This window comes from Anser anser (assembly GCF_964211835.1).
Source record: "Anser anser genome assembly, chromosome: 3".
NCBI lineage: Eukaryota > Metazoa > Chordata > Aves > Anseriformes > Anatidae > Anser > Anser anser.
The window spans coordinates 32024289-32041712 of record NC_139722.1 but is presented as its reverse complement, the minus strand read 5'-3'; the positions used below and the strand labels follow the sequence as shown (position 1 = coordinate 32041712).

The 17424-nt window shown below is 41.3% G+C and overlaps 1 protein-coding gene and 1 long non-coding RNA gene across 9 annotated transcripts in view; one reads left to right on the top strand and one right to left on the bottom strand.

Moving 5' to 3' along the window:
* The window catches only part of ASRGL1 (asparaginase and isoaspartyl peptidase 1), a 21688-nt gene extending 9600 nt beyond the window's left edge, over positions 1-12088 (top strand). For all 6 annotated transcript variants that reach the window (XM_083832504.1, XM_083832499.1, XM_083832502.1 and 3 more), the window contains exons 4-7: positions 2354-2508; positions 6115-6233; positions 8112-8222; positions 10811-12088. In XM_083832504.1, the coding sequence (XP_083688630.1) occupies positions 2354-2508; positions 6115-6233; positions 8112-8222; positions 10811-11046 (621 nt within the window). In that variant the 3' untranslated portion in view covers positions 11047-12088. The remainder of the gene's footprint in view (positions 1-2353; positions 2509-6114; positions 6234-8111; positions 8223-10810) is intronic.
* The window catches only part of LOC310898088, a 19588-nt gene continuing 13345 nt past the window's right edge, over positions 11182-17424 (bottom strand). For all 3 annotated transcript variants that reach the window (XR_014582947.1, XR_014582948.1, XR_014582949.1), the window contains one exon: positions 11182-17341. This is a non-coding gene — a long non-coding RNA (uncharacterized lncRNA). The remainder of the gene's footprint in view (positions 17342-17424) is intronic.

Sequence of the window (17424 nt, the reverse complement as noted above, 5' to 3'; positions counted from 1 at the left end):
TTTTTTACAATGAAACCTCATGTGTTTTTTAAACTTACTGAAAGTAATATAAAGCCTCCATTCCTGAAGAAAGCAAGTGATGGAGGAGAAAACCTTCTTATACACGTCAAGTCAAAAGAAAAGTTGAGTAGTATTTTCTAAAAACGAAATTTGAATTATTGAATCGGATTCCTGGCGGTTTAGTTGCGGTGGCGGGGGGGCAGTATTGCACAAAGCAGTTCTCTTGAGCATCAAACTCTTCAGCTTTATTATAAGTAGGTGGGTCTGTTATTGTCTGGTAACATCACGCAGCGTGTAAGGCTGTTGTCTGTTCGTTCAAGGGCTTGCTCCTTGTGACTGGTACTCTTGTTCCCTAGGGTGCTACTCTCATGAACTGAATAATTAATTTGTCAATAAAGAGATAATTAAATTCTTCGAGATGTTTGACATTAGGGCTGCCACATGCGTGAATGGCCGGTCAGGAATGTTTTTCATGTGATGTCACGTTTCCTGCTTGCATAAGCATTTGAAGGCGTTGGTGCAGAGATGTAGTGTGCTGAGGCAGAGCTCAGTATCTGATGATTGGGAGAGGTTTGGCTCAGATCCTTCGAAGTATTCAGTGCTATGGCTTGGTCGTGGCAGTGACTGCTTGTCTTTGCTTTAGAAATCAACAGAAGTTGATGGCCTGTAACATCTTTGAAGGATGTGGGTCTGTTAGAGCAGGTCCAGAGTAGGTCCCCAAGGATGATCAAGGGGCTGGAGCACTTCTCCTGTGAAGAAAGGCTGAGAGAGCTGGGGATGTTCGGCCTGGAGAAGAGAAGGTTGTGGGGTGACCTCATTGCGGCCTTTCAATACTTAAAGGGGGCTTATAAAAAAGATGGAGTCACTTTTTATATGGGCAGATAATGATAGGACAAGGGGGAATGGTTTTAAACTAAAAGAGGGGAGATTCAGATTAGAGGTTAAGAGGCAGTGCTTCACTCAGAGGGTGGTGAGGCACTGGCACAGGCTGCCCAGAGAAGCTGTGGATGTCCCATCCCTGGAGGTGTTTAAGGCCAGGCTGGATGGGGCCCTGGAAACCTGATGTAGCGGGTGGTGTCCCTGCCTATGGCAGGGGGATTGGAACTGGGTGATCTTTGAGGTCCCTTCTAACCCAAGCCATTTTGTGATCTTAAAGTCTGATGCTTTGAGACTGTCAGTGTCCTGTGGAATGCAGCACAACACAAATACCAGGCCTGTGGCACGCTCGCTTCAGGCTGAGAAGCAGAGTATGGGCCTCTGGGGTGCCCTGCAGGGCTCTGCAGTCCTGCTGCCTCCAGCATCGCGTGATTTTGCCTTTGAGACCGTAGTTGTCACCTGTGTGCTGTACTGCTGCGTGGACACACGGGCTTGCCTGAAGTTAGCTGCTGTGCTCTGAAATGACTCAACACTGTATTGTCAAACCACTGCTCCTCCAAAACGTTCCTAGGTCTGATGAGCAATTAGTAGCTGTGCAGCGGTCCAAGAAGTTGATGCTTAGTTTTGGACTCTTGATTAAAAAAAATATATATATATTTTAGAGCTCCTACTAAAGCATAAGGATTAATTAAACAATTTTTTCTGGCAAGTTTCTCTAAAACAGGAATTAAGCAAGTCATACGGACTTGGAAGCATGAATTTAACTAAGGTTGTTGACTCAAGATCTGGTCTAAGTGCCTCACTAAATAAAGGAATCAAAATAGAGCTACTGTAAGTGCAAATGTTGTTTGAAGAGAGCAAACAATTTTTGTCAAACTTGTTAGAACAATATTCTGTTCTGAAGTATGAAATTCTAGGTCTGTAAGAATAGTAGCTTGTTTAAGGAAGTACTAAAAACAAAATGGTTTAGCTGATGTTAAGAAACACTTGAAGTGAATGATACTAATTTTGTTGTTGTTGTTATCTTACTCCTACAAGGTGTAATACCTTCAAACTGAAGAGGAATTTATTTACTGTTCTTTCCTTCTGAGTCAAATCCTTCTAGATCTCTTAGTTAACTGGACAAAACTGTTGTTCAGTTGAGCAATGATTCGATGATTAACTGACAACAGCACAAAGAACATGCATGCAAATTAGCAAAAGAGCAAATTTTCTTTTTTTTTTCCTTTACCCATTATAAGGAGTATTAAATAGATAAATGCAATTCTGTTCTACTAATGGTAAATGTATGTGTGTTTTGGAGACCTGATATGTTTTTCATTTAGCAGAAGAGTAGAAATCCAGGAAGCTTAAAAATAAGATTTGGAATTTTGTTGGTGTGCATACTTCTAAAAATAACAAGTGACTATAAAAAAAAAACTGCTTGGTATAAGGCAAAACAAGAATTATCAGTTAATTTCTTGCCTGTCTTCTGCAGACAAAGCACATGCTGCTGACTGACCACGGTGCACACCTGTTTGCTCAAGCCATGGGTGTTCCTGAGACTCCAGGGGAGAAACTCATAACTCAGAGATCTTTGGAGAGATGGAAAAAGAACCTTGAGCCAGACTCCAACCCTGAAGAGTTTCAGAAGTAGGTTTTTATAACAATTTTATAACAATTTACTTTGTGGTATCAGTTCCAAAAAAAAAAAAAGAACAAAGCTAACCAGCCAGAAAACAACAACAAAAACAATCCCAAAGCTTGAAGGTCTGTTCTTTGACTTGAGAAGATTTCAGTTCTGAGTGATTTGTGGTTTGATGTAGTCCTCATGGTATGTCCCAAAAAAAATACTCAAAATCCTTTCAGTGAACTTGCTCAAGTGTAAGTAACTGGAACAAACTTGAACAAACTTAGTGATGCTCAGGAGAGAAGATTGTCAGACACTTGGACATAATACAGGCTTTGTGACATTAATGGTGGACAAAATTAGCACTGTTATTACTCTTAAAATCACGAGCTCTGTAAGTACATTTAGCAATGTTAAGATAACACGTATGCTTCACCTTTGTGTAGTTGTTTTCCATGAAGGAACTGTGAGTTAGAGTATCTCCAGTCTGATATTTAAAATGACAAAGTGCGTGTAAAAAACTCATAAAGCTCGTCTTGGTTAAGTAGATTGATCAGATTCGTCTGGATTAGGTGATTAAACTACATCAGATTTTGACAAAGTAACTCCTTCTGAGTGCTGATTATGGCTGTTAGTTACTGTAGGAAAGAGGGAAAACAATTGGCCAAGATGTTCAGTATAGTAGTGGATGTGAAAAGCGATGCTCTCAGAAGGTGTTACACACCAGCCAAGTGCAAATTATTTGAAAAACAAGCAAGCCTCACATAACAAACTAGAGAGGAAGGAAAGGTGGATGGGAAAGGAAGGAAAATCATGAGATGTCAGAAATGTTTGTTATGCCTGTGAGGTAGCATAAATACTAACTTGGTTTGAGCTTGCATTTGTATGGCAGTGGTTGTTGCATGGGAAAATGCTGTACTGCGTGCTGCTGCTCATCTGTTTGGTAAAGTAGTAGTAAGGAGAGAAGCAGAGCTGAAGAATTTGTAGATCAGAAGGAAGAAGTTTCTTCTGTGGGCATGTTAAGTAAAATCAATGTAATGGGGCCATAATATACAAGCTGTATGTTATTTCCATTAAATTGCTAAAAGGAAAAACAAATTCATGAGGCAAGCGTTGTAAATATGGTCTTGTAACCAAACTGAAGTTGTACCTTGACCATAAGGTCTCAGTCATAGTTCATTTTGTATCCAACAAGTTTTTTTGATCTGTGTGGTATCTGAGTTCTATGTACTGTGAGAATTCATTGCCAAGAGTTCTGGGGATGGTGTAGCTGCCACTGTCACTTGGCCTCCTGAAGATAGCAGTTGGAAGCATGGCATCTGAGTCTCTGTTCGTTCCTTATAGCTGCTTAGATTTCTTTCCTATAATTAACAGTGTTAGGCATCTTCAGTTTCAGCATTGTCTTGTTCTGGGGTACCTAGAAGGTTTGTATATTTCTGGACAGCTTGAGACTTTTTCTTGTCTTAGCCACACCGTTTTTTCCTGACAGGCAGTACCCACAAACATCGGCAACAGCAGTTGACAGAAAACCCTACTACAGATGCAGGGCTAAGAGACAAAATAGCAGGTGTTTTATTCCTTGAGCTTGTTCAGCCTAAGTGCGTGTAACTTCATGGATATTGGATAATGAAAGATTTAGTCCAAAAGGAAGGAACAAATCCATTGTGTATCATAATATATGCAGTACATAAGAACAATCATTGATAGAACAAAACCATTACTGCTAACAGCACCCCCTAGTATACTACAGGTACGTGTTGATATTTTTGCTGCTGTCAGTAATTAACATTAGACATGATTATAACGATATCTCTACTTAGACAGTTTTGCGGGCCTTGTTAATGTTTCTGAGTCAACCAACTACGCAACAGATTGTTTATATCTTCCTTGCCTTTGTTCTGAAGATGAACAAGGAAAATGTGACACTGAAGCAAGAAAAAAAAAGTTGAAAGGAACAGTAAGAAATAGTTTAGTTTTGTGTATGCTCCACAACTGCTGAAGTTGGCTACACTCAGTTAGTTACTTAGTTATCTCCAGTTGAGCCCTTGTACCAAAATAGTTACCTGCTGCATCGGTGAATTTGTGTACTTTTATTATTCACGGGTGCTTAAGGCAAATATGTACCTTGGAGAACGTACATCTGGACGTGCCTTTCTTAATTCCTCAGGAGGGTCTAACTTCGGTTGGCTGGAGGGCGCTACATGTGTGTGCAAGGGAGTACTGAATTTACCAATATTCTCTTCAGCAAATCTTTTGTGACAGATGGATGGGTGGGAAGCCCATCTGCACCAGCATATCAGTTTGAGATGAGGTCCGTCTCCACCTAAATGTCAGAGCAGTCTGTAAGGCCTGTGATTCATCAGTCGACTTTGAGTTGCTGTGAATGAAGTGTAGGGACTGACAGTGCGATCTTTTACATAAGCAGGAGGGAACAGGAAGTTGATTCTGTGAGAAATTGACTGAGTTTCATCATACACAAAGACTTTGTCTGACTTTGTCTGATCTTAACTTAGATTTTGGGGTTACGGAGAGACCCTCACCAATGCCCAGGCAACTTCCAAAGGTATTTCTATTGCACTCACCTTTTGGGCAGTTCCTTGAAGGACTGGCACAAGTTCTTTTCCTTTGTGGAGGGATTTAGATTTTGGAGGGTATACCTCTCCTAATTAAACAATATTCAACATTCCTGCTTGAATTGCCAAGATTGGAATATGTAGGCGCTCAAACTGTTGCTTCTCAGTACAGCAACTGTTACGGTAAGTTACAATAGCCCTTTTTGTCCAAGTATGAACATACATGTATATTTTAAGCAGCTTATTATGTATGACTATTCAGTGCTGAAGAAATCAGGCAGTAGTTGAGATTTTTCTTCAGTGCATTAAGATTTTTAAGCTAGTTTGCCATTTCAACAGATTGTACTGGCCAAGTGATTTAAACCTCAAGATTGCTTAGCTACGGAGTACAGAGAGGAAAATATGTATTAATGATGCATTATGAACAATGCTAGCTGAAAGGCACATAAATAACTATTTTTTTCTGTGGCATTCAAACATTTAGGGGAATAAGGAAAAGGAAAGAGGAGGAACAGGAAGGAAATGATTCAGTGCATTCATAACATTGTTCTCTTCTCTGTATTTACTTGTTTACGTGCATCGTCATTAATAACCCCAGTTCACTGCCTATTAAGACAGTGGAGACACGATTCCTGCGTCTTTGAGTTGCTGTTTAGGGGCAAGTTGTGCATCAGGTGTCTCACAGCCAAAAAACTGCTCCAGATCTGTGATAGAAATATTTCTGGCCCGTGTGATTGTGTGTTGTACCTTTTCTTTGCCTCCTCGCATTGAAATTTCCATGCTATGATTGTAAACAAGTCATGGGGGAAGATCAGATTTTTAAGAAAAAAAAATCAAGTGCTTTCTGTGCTATTAAATAAAAAGCTGTGAGAATTGTTGTGTATTGGTGGTTATTTTTGTAATGAGGAGCATGGTGAAAAAATGGCTTTATGATGAGCAGTAATTTTTTGCAGTAATCTTTTTTTTTTTTTTAAAGCTACCTGGAAGATAAATGCAACATGCTTTGGCAAGTATGCTTTAATTCTACCTAATTTTGTGAACTGTTTTTCTTGGCAGAGACCTTGGAACAGTCGGTGCTGTTGCTATAGACAGTGAAGGAAATGTAGCTTGTGCAACATCCACTGGAGGACTCTCCAATAAATTGATTGGCCGTGTTGGTGACACAGCATGCATAGGTATGCGGTGTGGGGACTTGCCTCATATTTTTTGGAGATATCTCATTTAAAAAAATAAATATATAATTCTCCTTCTTATTAGTGAAATAAAACAGAAATAGTGATATATCTGCAATGGAGGCCTAACTTCGGTGTCAAAACTGAAGCTCCTTAATACAAAATGCAGTTTGCAAATAGGGATTAGGAGCAGAGGTGTGGTGCTGTCATCTTCATCCAACATTTTTCTGGCTGGAAAATGGGGAGGGGAGTTCTTTTTCCATCCTTTTCTGAACACTGACGTTTTTTTCCTGTCTCTCTTTCTTGTTCATTCTAATAAAGCTATCTGTTTGTACATCCATGCTCACAGTTAAGTCAAAAATGTAGTCTGCTCCATACTAAGGTGCTATTTTCTTGATACTTAAAGTACGTGTAATTGTAATTAGGGTTCGTTATATCAGTGAGCCAGAACTGCAAGATGTCTGGCAACTTTGAATAAATTCCTGTTCTTAGAGAGCCCCGATAAGACTGCCTCAGAGCCTAACAGAGGCGGTGTAGAATAAGAGAAATATTTTAAGAGCTCTTATCCAAGTATAAAGAGACACTTGAAATCCCTTCCCCAGACTTGTTCCTCTCATGGGACAGACTTGCTATTTGATTATTTCAGGGTTATACCACTGAGTTGGGATTTGGAAAATAATTATTTTTAGTAAAACATGTTCCAAACGCAAATAGCACTGCTGTTGGCATACGTGATTTTATAGAACTAATACTAACTTTTCTCACACCCTGAGTTACTAATACTCTGGTGCCCTCTGTATTTTGAATGTCATTTTCAACTTCATTTCTGACTGCAAATACCCTTTTTTAGGTAGGTCATGTTCAGGGCACTTACAGTATGGGAAATGTCTGCGAGGGAGAAGTGAAACTGGGCACTGTTCAGTGCACTGCTTTCAACTTTTGTTCTTACTAGAGGTCTGCAGGATTGGATACAGGAACGCTAGCTGTGCTTTTAAATGTTTGAGCCTATTGAAGGGGGGGGTTGACAGGCTGGTTGTGGCAGTGTTTTTCCACATGTAAATCATGGCCTGTTGGAAAGTGCTGATCTGATCAAGAAGGTAGGAAGGGAAGAAGCTTTCATTGCTCTTCTACACCTCTTTCCCCTCCCATGCTACTTTGTTTATCCCTGTAATTCTGTGGTATGCACCTCCCCAGCTCCTGGGAAATATTTCTCATAGGAGATGCTTAGGAGATGTGCTAGAAACATAGGTGTTGAGCGTGTGGAAGCTTGGTGTAGAACAGGGTGTGGAGTGTGCCAGCAAAACAAGGATGGGGGAAAAAAAAAAAAAAGGTGGGAGTTCAAAGAAAAGAAATACTCTGCTTGTGGGGAGGACTGGAGAGATTCTTCAGGGTGCCTTGTGATGCTTCACCAGAACCCAGGCTTTTCAAATCTCTGATCTAATTTTGTTCTTGCAGTTAAGTCCCCCCCAGATTTTGGTCACTTAGCATTGTCCTTACAAGATCTTCCTTCATTCCTTCTCTTTTTGTAACGTGTGACCTGGCATTCTGCATCCCATCGCTATCCTGCTGATCCTCAGTGTACTGTTCCTTGCTGTTTTGGAAAATATTTTCCCCCATCCCGGTTCTAATGCTACAACCAGATCACTAATTTTCTAGCTCTCGTAACTTGGCAATTGACTTCATCTGGCCGTTGCTGGTCTCCCTCATGTGTTCTATGTTGGAAGTGAGGCAGAAATGAGAAGGACTCTTTGGTATTTTGCTCCCAGAAGTGAGCAGAACTTCCAGACTCTTAGGAAGAAAAGTTTGGTTTGTATTTTAAATAATGCAGAGCTTGTAAACTGTATTTTATAAAAATACTGCCTTTTTTTCCCCTCTGAAAAGGAAGTGGAGGTTATGCTGATAACTGTTCTGGTGCCACTTCAACCACAGGACATGGAGAGAGCATTATGAAAGTGGTCTTAGCCCGACTGATCCTCTATCACATGGAGCAAGGTATATTCCGAACTTCCTGTGAGCTGACCTGAGGGGGATAGGAAACATTGCCTAATGACAGGTTGCAGGTTATGTGCTATCATCCCCGAACAGTTGTCAAAGGAGTTGCTCCCAGGCACGTGTAGATGGGTCACCTCTTTAGAAGAAACAAAACGAAGTACTAGAGTATTACTAAAGCTAGCACAGCCACAAGTGGGCAGAAATATCCATGCTACTTGATGTTTAATCACTTTTAGATGAATGTATATTAAAAGATATTATTGTCTGCTTTGTAATGTTTAACTGAAGCTTTTTAATATTTTTTTCTCTATTTTACACTAAAATGTTTTGAACAAAGAAATAAAAACCAAAGACAAGGTATTTTTAAGGAATCAATAGGGGAGGGTTAGAGCTAAAATAAAATCAGAACTGAAATAAGAAAGCTTGGAATATCACCTTTCTAGTAAACTGTAATGGTCTTTGTTTAACAACTCTGATTATAGCAACAGAAATGCTTTTAAGACATTTTAACTATGATTTACGTTTTCATTTTGTTTTGGAAAATCTACTAAACTGACTGGGTGGGTATGTGGCAAACAGCTGACACAGTATGTCTTCTGTGACTGTAACATAATCTGACTGTGGGGTGACCCTGTGGAGCTTTACCTTCATGATTTAGCCTGCCATGTAACCCCTTGGTTATATTACAGCCTGTGAACATTGCCAGACAACATACTTGTATTGCATGCAATTGAAGAACCATCAATATAGATATCAGCAGTATTTTTAGAAAGCCGTGGCTTTGGGGCAGTACACTGTAACTGACTTTGAGACCAGACGAACTGGAAATAGTTGCAGAACTTTCAATTTACATTTCTGTAAGAGAAGCAATAAGTAGAGAGATGTGTAACAGCTGAGAGTATTTTTATTATGTTTTATAGAGCTGTTTGCATATATAATGGATGCATTTCTCTGTAAATCTCCTGGGTCATGTTATAGTTTCAGCATGAAATACAACCTACGGATTATTTCCCAAAGCTCTAACACATCACGGTCTCCCCTTTATCTCCATATTATATCCCTTGCCATTCAATTTGTGAGTGGCTTTCTAAGCTCTGTTTACTCTAAACCACATAAACCAGTTTCTTCTCTTGATTGAAGTTAACTGCATTGCAAAACCTCTGCATTGATAGTAACTGTCTGGCTTGTGATGCACTGTGCAAATGGGGCAAATTGAAAAAAAAATATTCGATCCACATGTGTGCGTGCTTAAAAGGAGTAATTGGTTTGCACTGGTTCACCCTGCTGCCAGTGCTTGCTCTACCTTCATTCATGCTGCCCAGTAGTATAACAAAGTTGCCAGGAAAACACGTCAGCAACAGGCCTTTTTTTTTTTTCTTTTTTTAACATTTCCATGAAGGCGCTGAAAATAATCTCCCACGTTATGATAACTTTTTGAGTCCTTGAACGGTCAACTGAAGTTGCATATTTAAAAATAACTTCAGAGCTCTTCCATAATTCTGTTCAGCTATTCAGCAGTTCACGAAGTAAATTCCTTCTTTTGGGACCAATGCTACAAAATTTATTTTCTTATTTTATGAGTGAAGTGCTTTGCCAGTCGTAATGGCCGTTGGAGTCTCTGCCTTATGGTGGCAGCTGTTGTCTCGATGAAAAATCAAACAGTGAAATACTGACCCTTTGAAGTCAGTGCCACTGACTTGAATAGTCACGGTGTCACCCGTAATGACACAGAATGGAGCTCGATCCTGTCAGTCACCAGTGCTGTGAATTATTCTGATTCTGCTGGTTTTGTTTAACTCAAAATTTGCAGGGAAGACGTGAAGGTCATTTTTTATTCTGCATCATAAGCTGCATAACATTACTGATTGTGTATGCAAACTTGCAGCGAGCTATTCTGCAGCTATTGCAGGCTTGTGTGTAGAATGTACACAGTAACGTAGATTTATTTCTAAAATACTCCAGTTAATATGAATTAAGTGTAATGAAAAGATAAAGTTGCTTTGCCAGTACTTTCTGACATCAGTACATTTCATCTTCATCTTGCCTGATGCTTTCAGAAGTTCAGAGTAACGCCAATCTCTGTTTTTGATAAATCACAGAAATGTGAAGTACATGCTTTGGGCTACAGTGTGGTCAGTAGACTTGGAACACAGATGCTGACTGACATTTTTGATTGTTTTAATGTGGTGTTTTTTTTCAAATTATAAATGCCTTAGACCTGGCTTATGGGAGACGTTTGACAGCAAGCGCACGGATCGGCCTTTCTCCCTTCAGATGATGGCATAAGAAATGTTATGTCTTGAACACAGAGTTGAGGAATTAGTCTGTATCAAACACTGAAAGTGAAGTATAAGCTGAAGCTATTCAAATCCTGTCTTCGCAGCAGAACCATACCACGGCAGCTATTTGCAACTGTCCAGCACCTTCCTATAAACCAGTTCCTTTACCACGCTGGAAGTTTCTTGCCAGTTTAGCTGAAGGAGGAATTAGGTTTGGCTGGCTCCAACAGGAAAGGTGTGGAACTTGAAGGGAATTTTAGAATTTATTTCAAGACGGGTATTGTGAAGTTATCTTGTTTTCCTTTTCAGGAATGTCACCAGAGATGGCTGCTGACACTGCATTAGACTACATGAAGACTCGAGTTGGGGGCCTGGGAGGTGTTATTGTTGTTAGCAATTCAGGAGAGTGGGCAGCAAGGTTCTCCACCAAGCAGATGTCCTGGGCTACTGTAAAGGATGGTGAGCTACATTATGGGATTTACGCTGGGGAGAGGCATACAAAATCTGTTGATGAAGCACTTGCATCTGGAAGTGAGGGATTCTGAGAATGAAGAATCATTGACTAAGGAAGAATGAAGATCTCCGGTTTCTATTGGAGGACAACGACAATTTAATCTTTCTTTCGAGATCTGCACTCTTTTGATTGTTTCACAGGCATTTATCAAAATGAAACGTGGACACAGTTGTCATGGATATGTGTGTGTAGTGCTTACTAATACCTTCGGACAGTCAGGAGATCCTCCTTTTCTAGATACGAAAGAGAACGGTCAGTAAGTAGAGGGCTGTGGGCTCCCTGGTTAGCATGCCTCAATTCTATGTTAAAGGGAGCCTAAGTTTCGGGATCAGGGGAACTCCATCCATCCCTGTTGTCAGACACTGCTTTCGAGATGATTTAAGAAATAAATACTTGTTAACTAAAAATTGAATTTTGAAAATGATGTGGCTCTCCATGTCTCTTGAGCAGTCAGCCCATAATAACAAAGTGCTTACTGTCAGTGAAAAATCATCAAGCAGCAGTAAAGAGGTAAGACTAACTTGCTGTCACAGGCTTGAGGTAACTGTCAGGGGAGAAAATAATGAAGTCAAGAAAATAGCTTTTCTCCAGAGTTGGGAACTGTGACACTTCCTAAGGAGTCTTATTTTATTCCATTCATCGACATCAGGCCTAGAAGTAAACAGAGACTGCAACAAAGTAGGCTACAATATTTTGAAGTAGATGTGGATAGTTAACAGGAAGAATATTAAGGACTTAATATATGGAATAGTAATAACGAAGGTCATGATTTCAATAAATACAAATAAAACAGCAGTCTTTACTAATCAAATACAAAGGTGATGAGCACCTTATATGTCTAAATGAGAAGAACGATGATTAACTGGAAAACAATGATGTAAAATCAAGTGATAAAAGCAAGCTGCACTGCAACAAATTAAACGGCCTCTTGTAACAAGTTTCTTTTGTGAAGTCTGAAGCATTTTCTGGAGGGATTTTCTTTTTTAAAAAGAATTGACATTGTGTTGCCTCTTTCCAGTACAGTTTCTTCATTAAGATTTTGCATTGTTTCAATTAACAAGAGCAAAAATACTTATTTTTTCTCCCATTTTCTGGCTTAACTAGATTATTTTTGTGTTGAAACTGTGTAATAATTCTATGGATTTTAGCTGATGCCGTGCCTTAGGTTTCCTCTGAAACCAAATATGTATGTATGGCATGCCAACATACTGTGGAATGTTCCCTTTGTAAGATAACTCAAACAAACATAGCAAAGATCTTAAATTAGGTTTTGAAACTGCTCATACCTGTATCCCAACTACAATAAGCCATGTTATTGAGTTGGCTCATACAGAACGGTAAGGTTGCCAAGACTGTCTGACCCCCCTTCTGCTTTAATCCTTGTTTTATTAGATGTTGCAGGTGACTGGATGTGAACAGTGGTAGTTCAGGAGTAGATGGCTTCTGCAAAACAGCCACGGAGTACTCACATAGCTTATTCCACAGGAGATAATGTAGAAGATGGCTGCTACCTGATCATTAGCTGTTTATGAAACAATAAAAGTATTTAAGATGTGCTCATCATCAGAGGAAAATAGCCTGAGCAAAAAATAATGTTTCTGTTTTTGTGTGTGGGATACCAATCTTACGCGGACAGGCTGTTCTCTGGAGGAAGGTAGCGTTGTCTTAGCTTCGTTGCCAGAAGATCAAGGTAATCCAGATTTTGTGGTCAAGCTTCTGCTTTGTTTACCTCACCTGTCCCTAGAACAAGATGGAGCTTAGGACAGGCAATAGGGAATATAATTTCTGTGAGTTCTGCCACATTTCACTATCAACATTGTTTTGATGAAATTGCTCGATGACTTTTTAATGAAAAAGAATGAAACTTGGATGTTTTTAGAGCTAAATGGTAATATGGAGGCATGGATGTTGGCTTTACAAAGAGAAGAATACAAAAATCTTGTGTTATACCTGCTTTTGATCAGATTACAGAGCATGGTCACCGTTCCTTTACTTGAAGTAGCTGTGGAGACGCGCGCTTGCCCTGCTAAATAGCGCAGCAGCTGGTGCAGCATCTTTGTCAAGCTGCAGTTTTGTTACACCATCGGAGTGGATGCATGCCTGCTTTGGTCAAGCTCCAAGTTGACCAAAACCCCGGTGGCTGTTAGTGCAGCAGCAAGCACACGGTAACGCTCCTGCGGAGCGGTGTGTTGGCGGGGTTTGGCAGTACGCTAACCCGGACAGTTGGCTTAGGGTTAGCTTTGAACACGTTCACATCTGCCCAGGAGGTGCCATCAGCCACTGTAGCAGCATAGCTACTGCAGGGCTGTCAGAAGGAGTAGTATACGGTTACTGTGGTTAATTCACCTCAGCTGTTCTCAGGAATATAATGTAATAAATAGCTGGCACTTAACAAAGAGCATTATTCTATATAGGTTCTTGTATCACTCATCACCAGGCTAGCTGGGCACCTTCCAACAGTGCATTAAGCAGTGGGACTACCATCTGCTCTGTGTGATTTGTTCTCTTACCGGCTCCTTGGTAGCGTGCTCTGTACTCCTGTGTTGTGAAAAAGCATCTGTTTGTCAAAAATACGCGTGTGCTCTTACGCCTTCCCTGCTGAAGCACGGTTAGGAATGAGGAGGTGTCCCTTGCACACGGATTGGGGACGTTTGATCAGCCATAGGCTGCGTGGAGTGCACTCCACAGCCCGAATGCTGGCAGCTCACGCAGCGCTCTAGGGCTGGGGGCTTTTCTTCCAGCTGGCTGCCTGAGACACAGCTCATGTGAAATGTATGCAGTTTTCCCCATGTAATCTCTCCAGCAGACAGACTAGACTCTTCTAGGACAGTTCTCCCCTTCCCCATAAGAAGGTGAGTGGAGACAATAACAATATTTAGGGATAACTTTTGAAGAAACTGGAGAGGTGGGGATTAAACTGTTCTCTCTCCACCCTTTCAGTCACGTTCTTTAGCTGAAGCAGGAAAGAGCCCATTGCTGCTGGTGTAAGAAGTTGCTGGTATTGCACAGCGCTACCTAATTTTTGAATATGCTTTGCAATGTGAGAGGTGTCCCCTTGCCTTTGTGACTATTGATATTCCTCTTTATAGGGGCTTTAATGGCTTTTGTAATTGCAGATATAGTTGATAGAGTCGAAAGCCACTGAACTTCAGGGGAATGAATACTTGCACCAGGATGGGAAGCTGTGTGCCGTTGTCGTTCACTGCTGCTGGAAACGAGCCTCTAATTCAAATGGCTGTGACCTGGATATCAAAGGAGGAAAATTAGAGGTCTGTTGCCAAGAAACTGAGTGTCCTTGGCATGTAGCAAAGCAGCAACAGAGTTTTAATTATCTAATTAAAGTGTGGCGTCCCGTTATTTTACACCGTTCATAAAGCCAGTTGTGTATGTTCTTTTTTTTTTTTCCTTATTGCTCTGCAGAAAGGGCTCCTGACCTGAGCAGGTAGCAGCGACTGGCGCACGTATCAAAACGAAGATGTTAACTGAGGCGGCGGAGCAGTGACCTTAACTCCTGTAGTGCTAGTTCTGTGCGGGCCTGTCTTCTGAATCTTTGCTAGTTATAAGCAAGTAAAAATGTTCTCTGGGAGATGTAGGGCGTCACTGCTCGGAAATATGCTTTTATTTTTTTCACTGTGCTACTTTGTCCTATGTTTTAGCTGTCTCTGGGGTGGTTTTCACTGACTTTGAAATCTATCTTGGCAAAGTTTAGTGGCACTCACTGTTTTGCTTGTTTCTCTTTTGGTATGCTTTTTCTTTGATATGCTCTGATAAATATTTGCTGTGGGACAGATTTCAATCTTGGTTACGTCAGTCTAAATTAAAAGTGCAGTCACTAAGGTCCATGATTGCACTAGAGGAAGTGAAATCAGACATGGGCTGGCCTGTCCGAAGCCAGCATCTCTGCGAGCATTCAAAAGGCCTTCCCTAATGAGAGGGGGAAGATAAGGACAGAGAGTGTGGTATGGGAAGTAATGGGGGAAAGCAGGACTGATCTCAGGCACTGTCAGAGTGAAAAGATGCCCAGGGAAACAGTTAAATGCCTACGCTGGGAAATAAGTAGGTGTCAAATGAGTCACGTAAAGGAATCTGAGATCATGCAGATAAGGGTGAGCAAAGACTCACTTGGTTTTAGAGGTGTAAACCAAGAGCGAGGGGAATCTCATTTTCCTTTCCAACCCACTCCTCGCTCTCAGGTTATTGGGGGCACATCTGTACCCCGCAGCCTTTGTGCGAATGAGCTTCGCCGGGCCTGGGCACGTGGGCTTTTATTGCAGTTATTTTTAACGTTCTCACCTTCTGGCCTTTAAAATTCTCCTTGGCAGAGGTTGTACCGCTCTCCTTGCAGCTCCTCCGTAAGTCCTTTTCTGCCGGGGATGTTACCGGTTACGGCGCAGTCGGCATGGGCTTAGCCCTCCGGCGCTGCACTTTTGACCCTTCCCTGCTAGGGCTTTGCTCCAGCCCAAGCTATGGCAACGCACGGCAGCGTGCAGCTTAGTAAATACTCAGCTGCTTCTAGGCTCCGTGGCTCTGCCCTGCGCTGCCGGCTCGCGGCATAGCAGCCCCTGTGCTTAGCAACCCGGCTGCCCTCACAGCGTCGCCCCCATTCACCACAGTGAGTGTTTCCAGACTTTCCTGGTGATAACGCACACCCTTGTGCAGGTTTGGGTCATCTGCCAGCCACGGCCTGTGATAGCAACTGTACGACAGCAGAGCCACCAGGGCTGGCTAGGAAGGGAGACAAATCCCAGAGCCACGACTAATTTCCGCAGGTACTAACGAGCGCAAAGCTAATATACATAGCAGTAAACTTAGGCCTTACTGTTTTAGCACGTGCCTTTTCTCAGCAATTTCCAAATGCCCACTCAGAAGCAGTTTCTACAATAATTAAGGTACTTCCTCCCCTTTGGGCTGGAAAGGTGTTTAGTTTCCTGGGTCACAGGTGCTCTCATGTCCTCTGTACGTGGAACTCATTTGCTTCACAGAGGAGGGATACAGCCAATACCTCGCTCCTTTCCTATATTACAGAAGATAATCTGTGTTTTGTTTCAAAACAAACAAAAAAGACTGGTAAAAACTCCTGAGTAAAGCCACAAGAACAGTCTTTTGTCTCACCTCAGGTATCCCTTCTGAGATCCCTGGCAACGAGTCTGGCTCAGCTAAGGCCCTAGTGAGATGATCGTTCAGAAATGATGAAAAGTCAGTGGAACATGAAATCCAGCATGATTTTAAGTATTTTAAAACATATAGTCTTGCCTCCGAAATAAACAGGTCCTTCTTTCCATTATTTCTTCATTAAGCCAGTAACTTCTGAGGAAGTAGCCTCTATTTGTGCCACTGACAGAATGAAAATGAGGACATTCTCTGAGAGAAAAGAAGCTGAACCATTTCTTAAATAAATCAGTTTTAACATATTTAAGAAGGAGAAAAAAAAAAAAAGGCCATTATCGTGGCAGATACCTGAGTGGCTTCTGTGCTGCCACCAGGCTGCGTCTGGAACGTCAAGGGGGCTGGGGTGAGGTCTTTTGATGGAGAACAGACCCGAAATTTCAGCTCCAAAGATACACGGCTTATATTTTCCCGGAGACAAACGTGGAGAAGTCTCGCACGTAAGGATAATATTTCTGTAACAATTCACGTCTTCAGAGAAGCACACCAAAGCTGTGAACTGGTCTGCGCAACTCTTCGGTGGAGGAGATAGTTCATTGTGTTTGAACTGCTTTATCTCTGGTGAGCACGCAGGGAGATTAAACAGCTACTCTGGGGCCACCGCATGCATCTGAGGCAGGGCCAAGATCAGAATATTGATTTCTGGCCTCCGCAGTCCCAGGCTCAGTTCACTACATTATGTTGTTTTTACCGATAACGTTTAGACAAATAGATCTTGACATACCAGAAGCATAGTAGCCTCTCAGTAAATTGAGCAGGGCTTTAGCTGTTCGATTCCTTTGATTTGTGTGTGCTTCATGCTTGTTCCCAGTAATTTCAGCAACTATTGTATATTTACAGTGAAAGTCGCTTCTAGCCTGAAGCATACTAGACTTCTTTTTCTCGTAAAGCAGACATAAGCCTAATCATGATGCATTTCCTTCTTGTCAGTTCGAGATCTGCAAATATTACTTCAAAGAAAATTTGCTTCATTCCTCTTAAAAATAAACATTGGTGGGGATTCTCAGTCCTAACCAACTGTAGCTTGTCGCTCATGCTGTTCCCTTGGTTGAGATGGAAGTCAGAAAAATGGGAAAAGTCCCACAGACCCAAAGTTCAAATGCTTTTAATGAAATTGCCAGATGTTATCTTCAGACACTCAGTTTCTGATAGCCGAAAGCCTAAAAAAATGCAAGGATATATCTGAAAGCTAGAATAAATTCTACAAAGGCAATAATACAGGTATTTTTTCTATTACAAAACT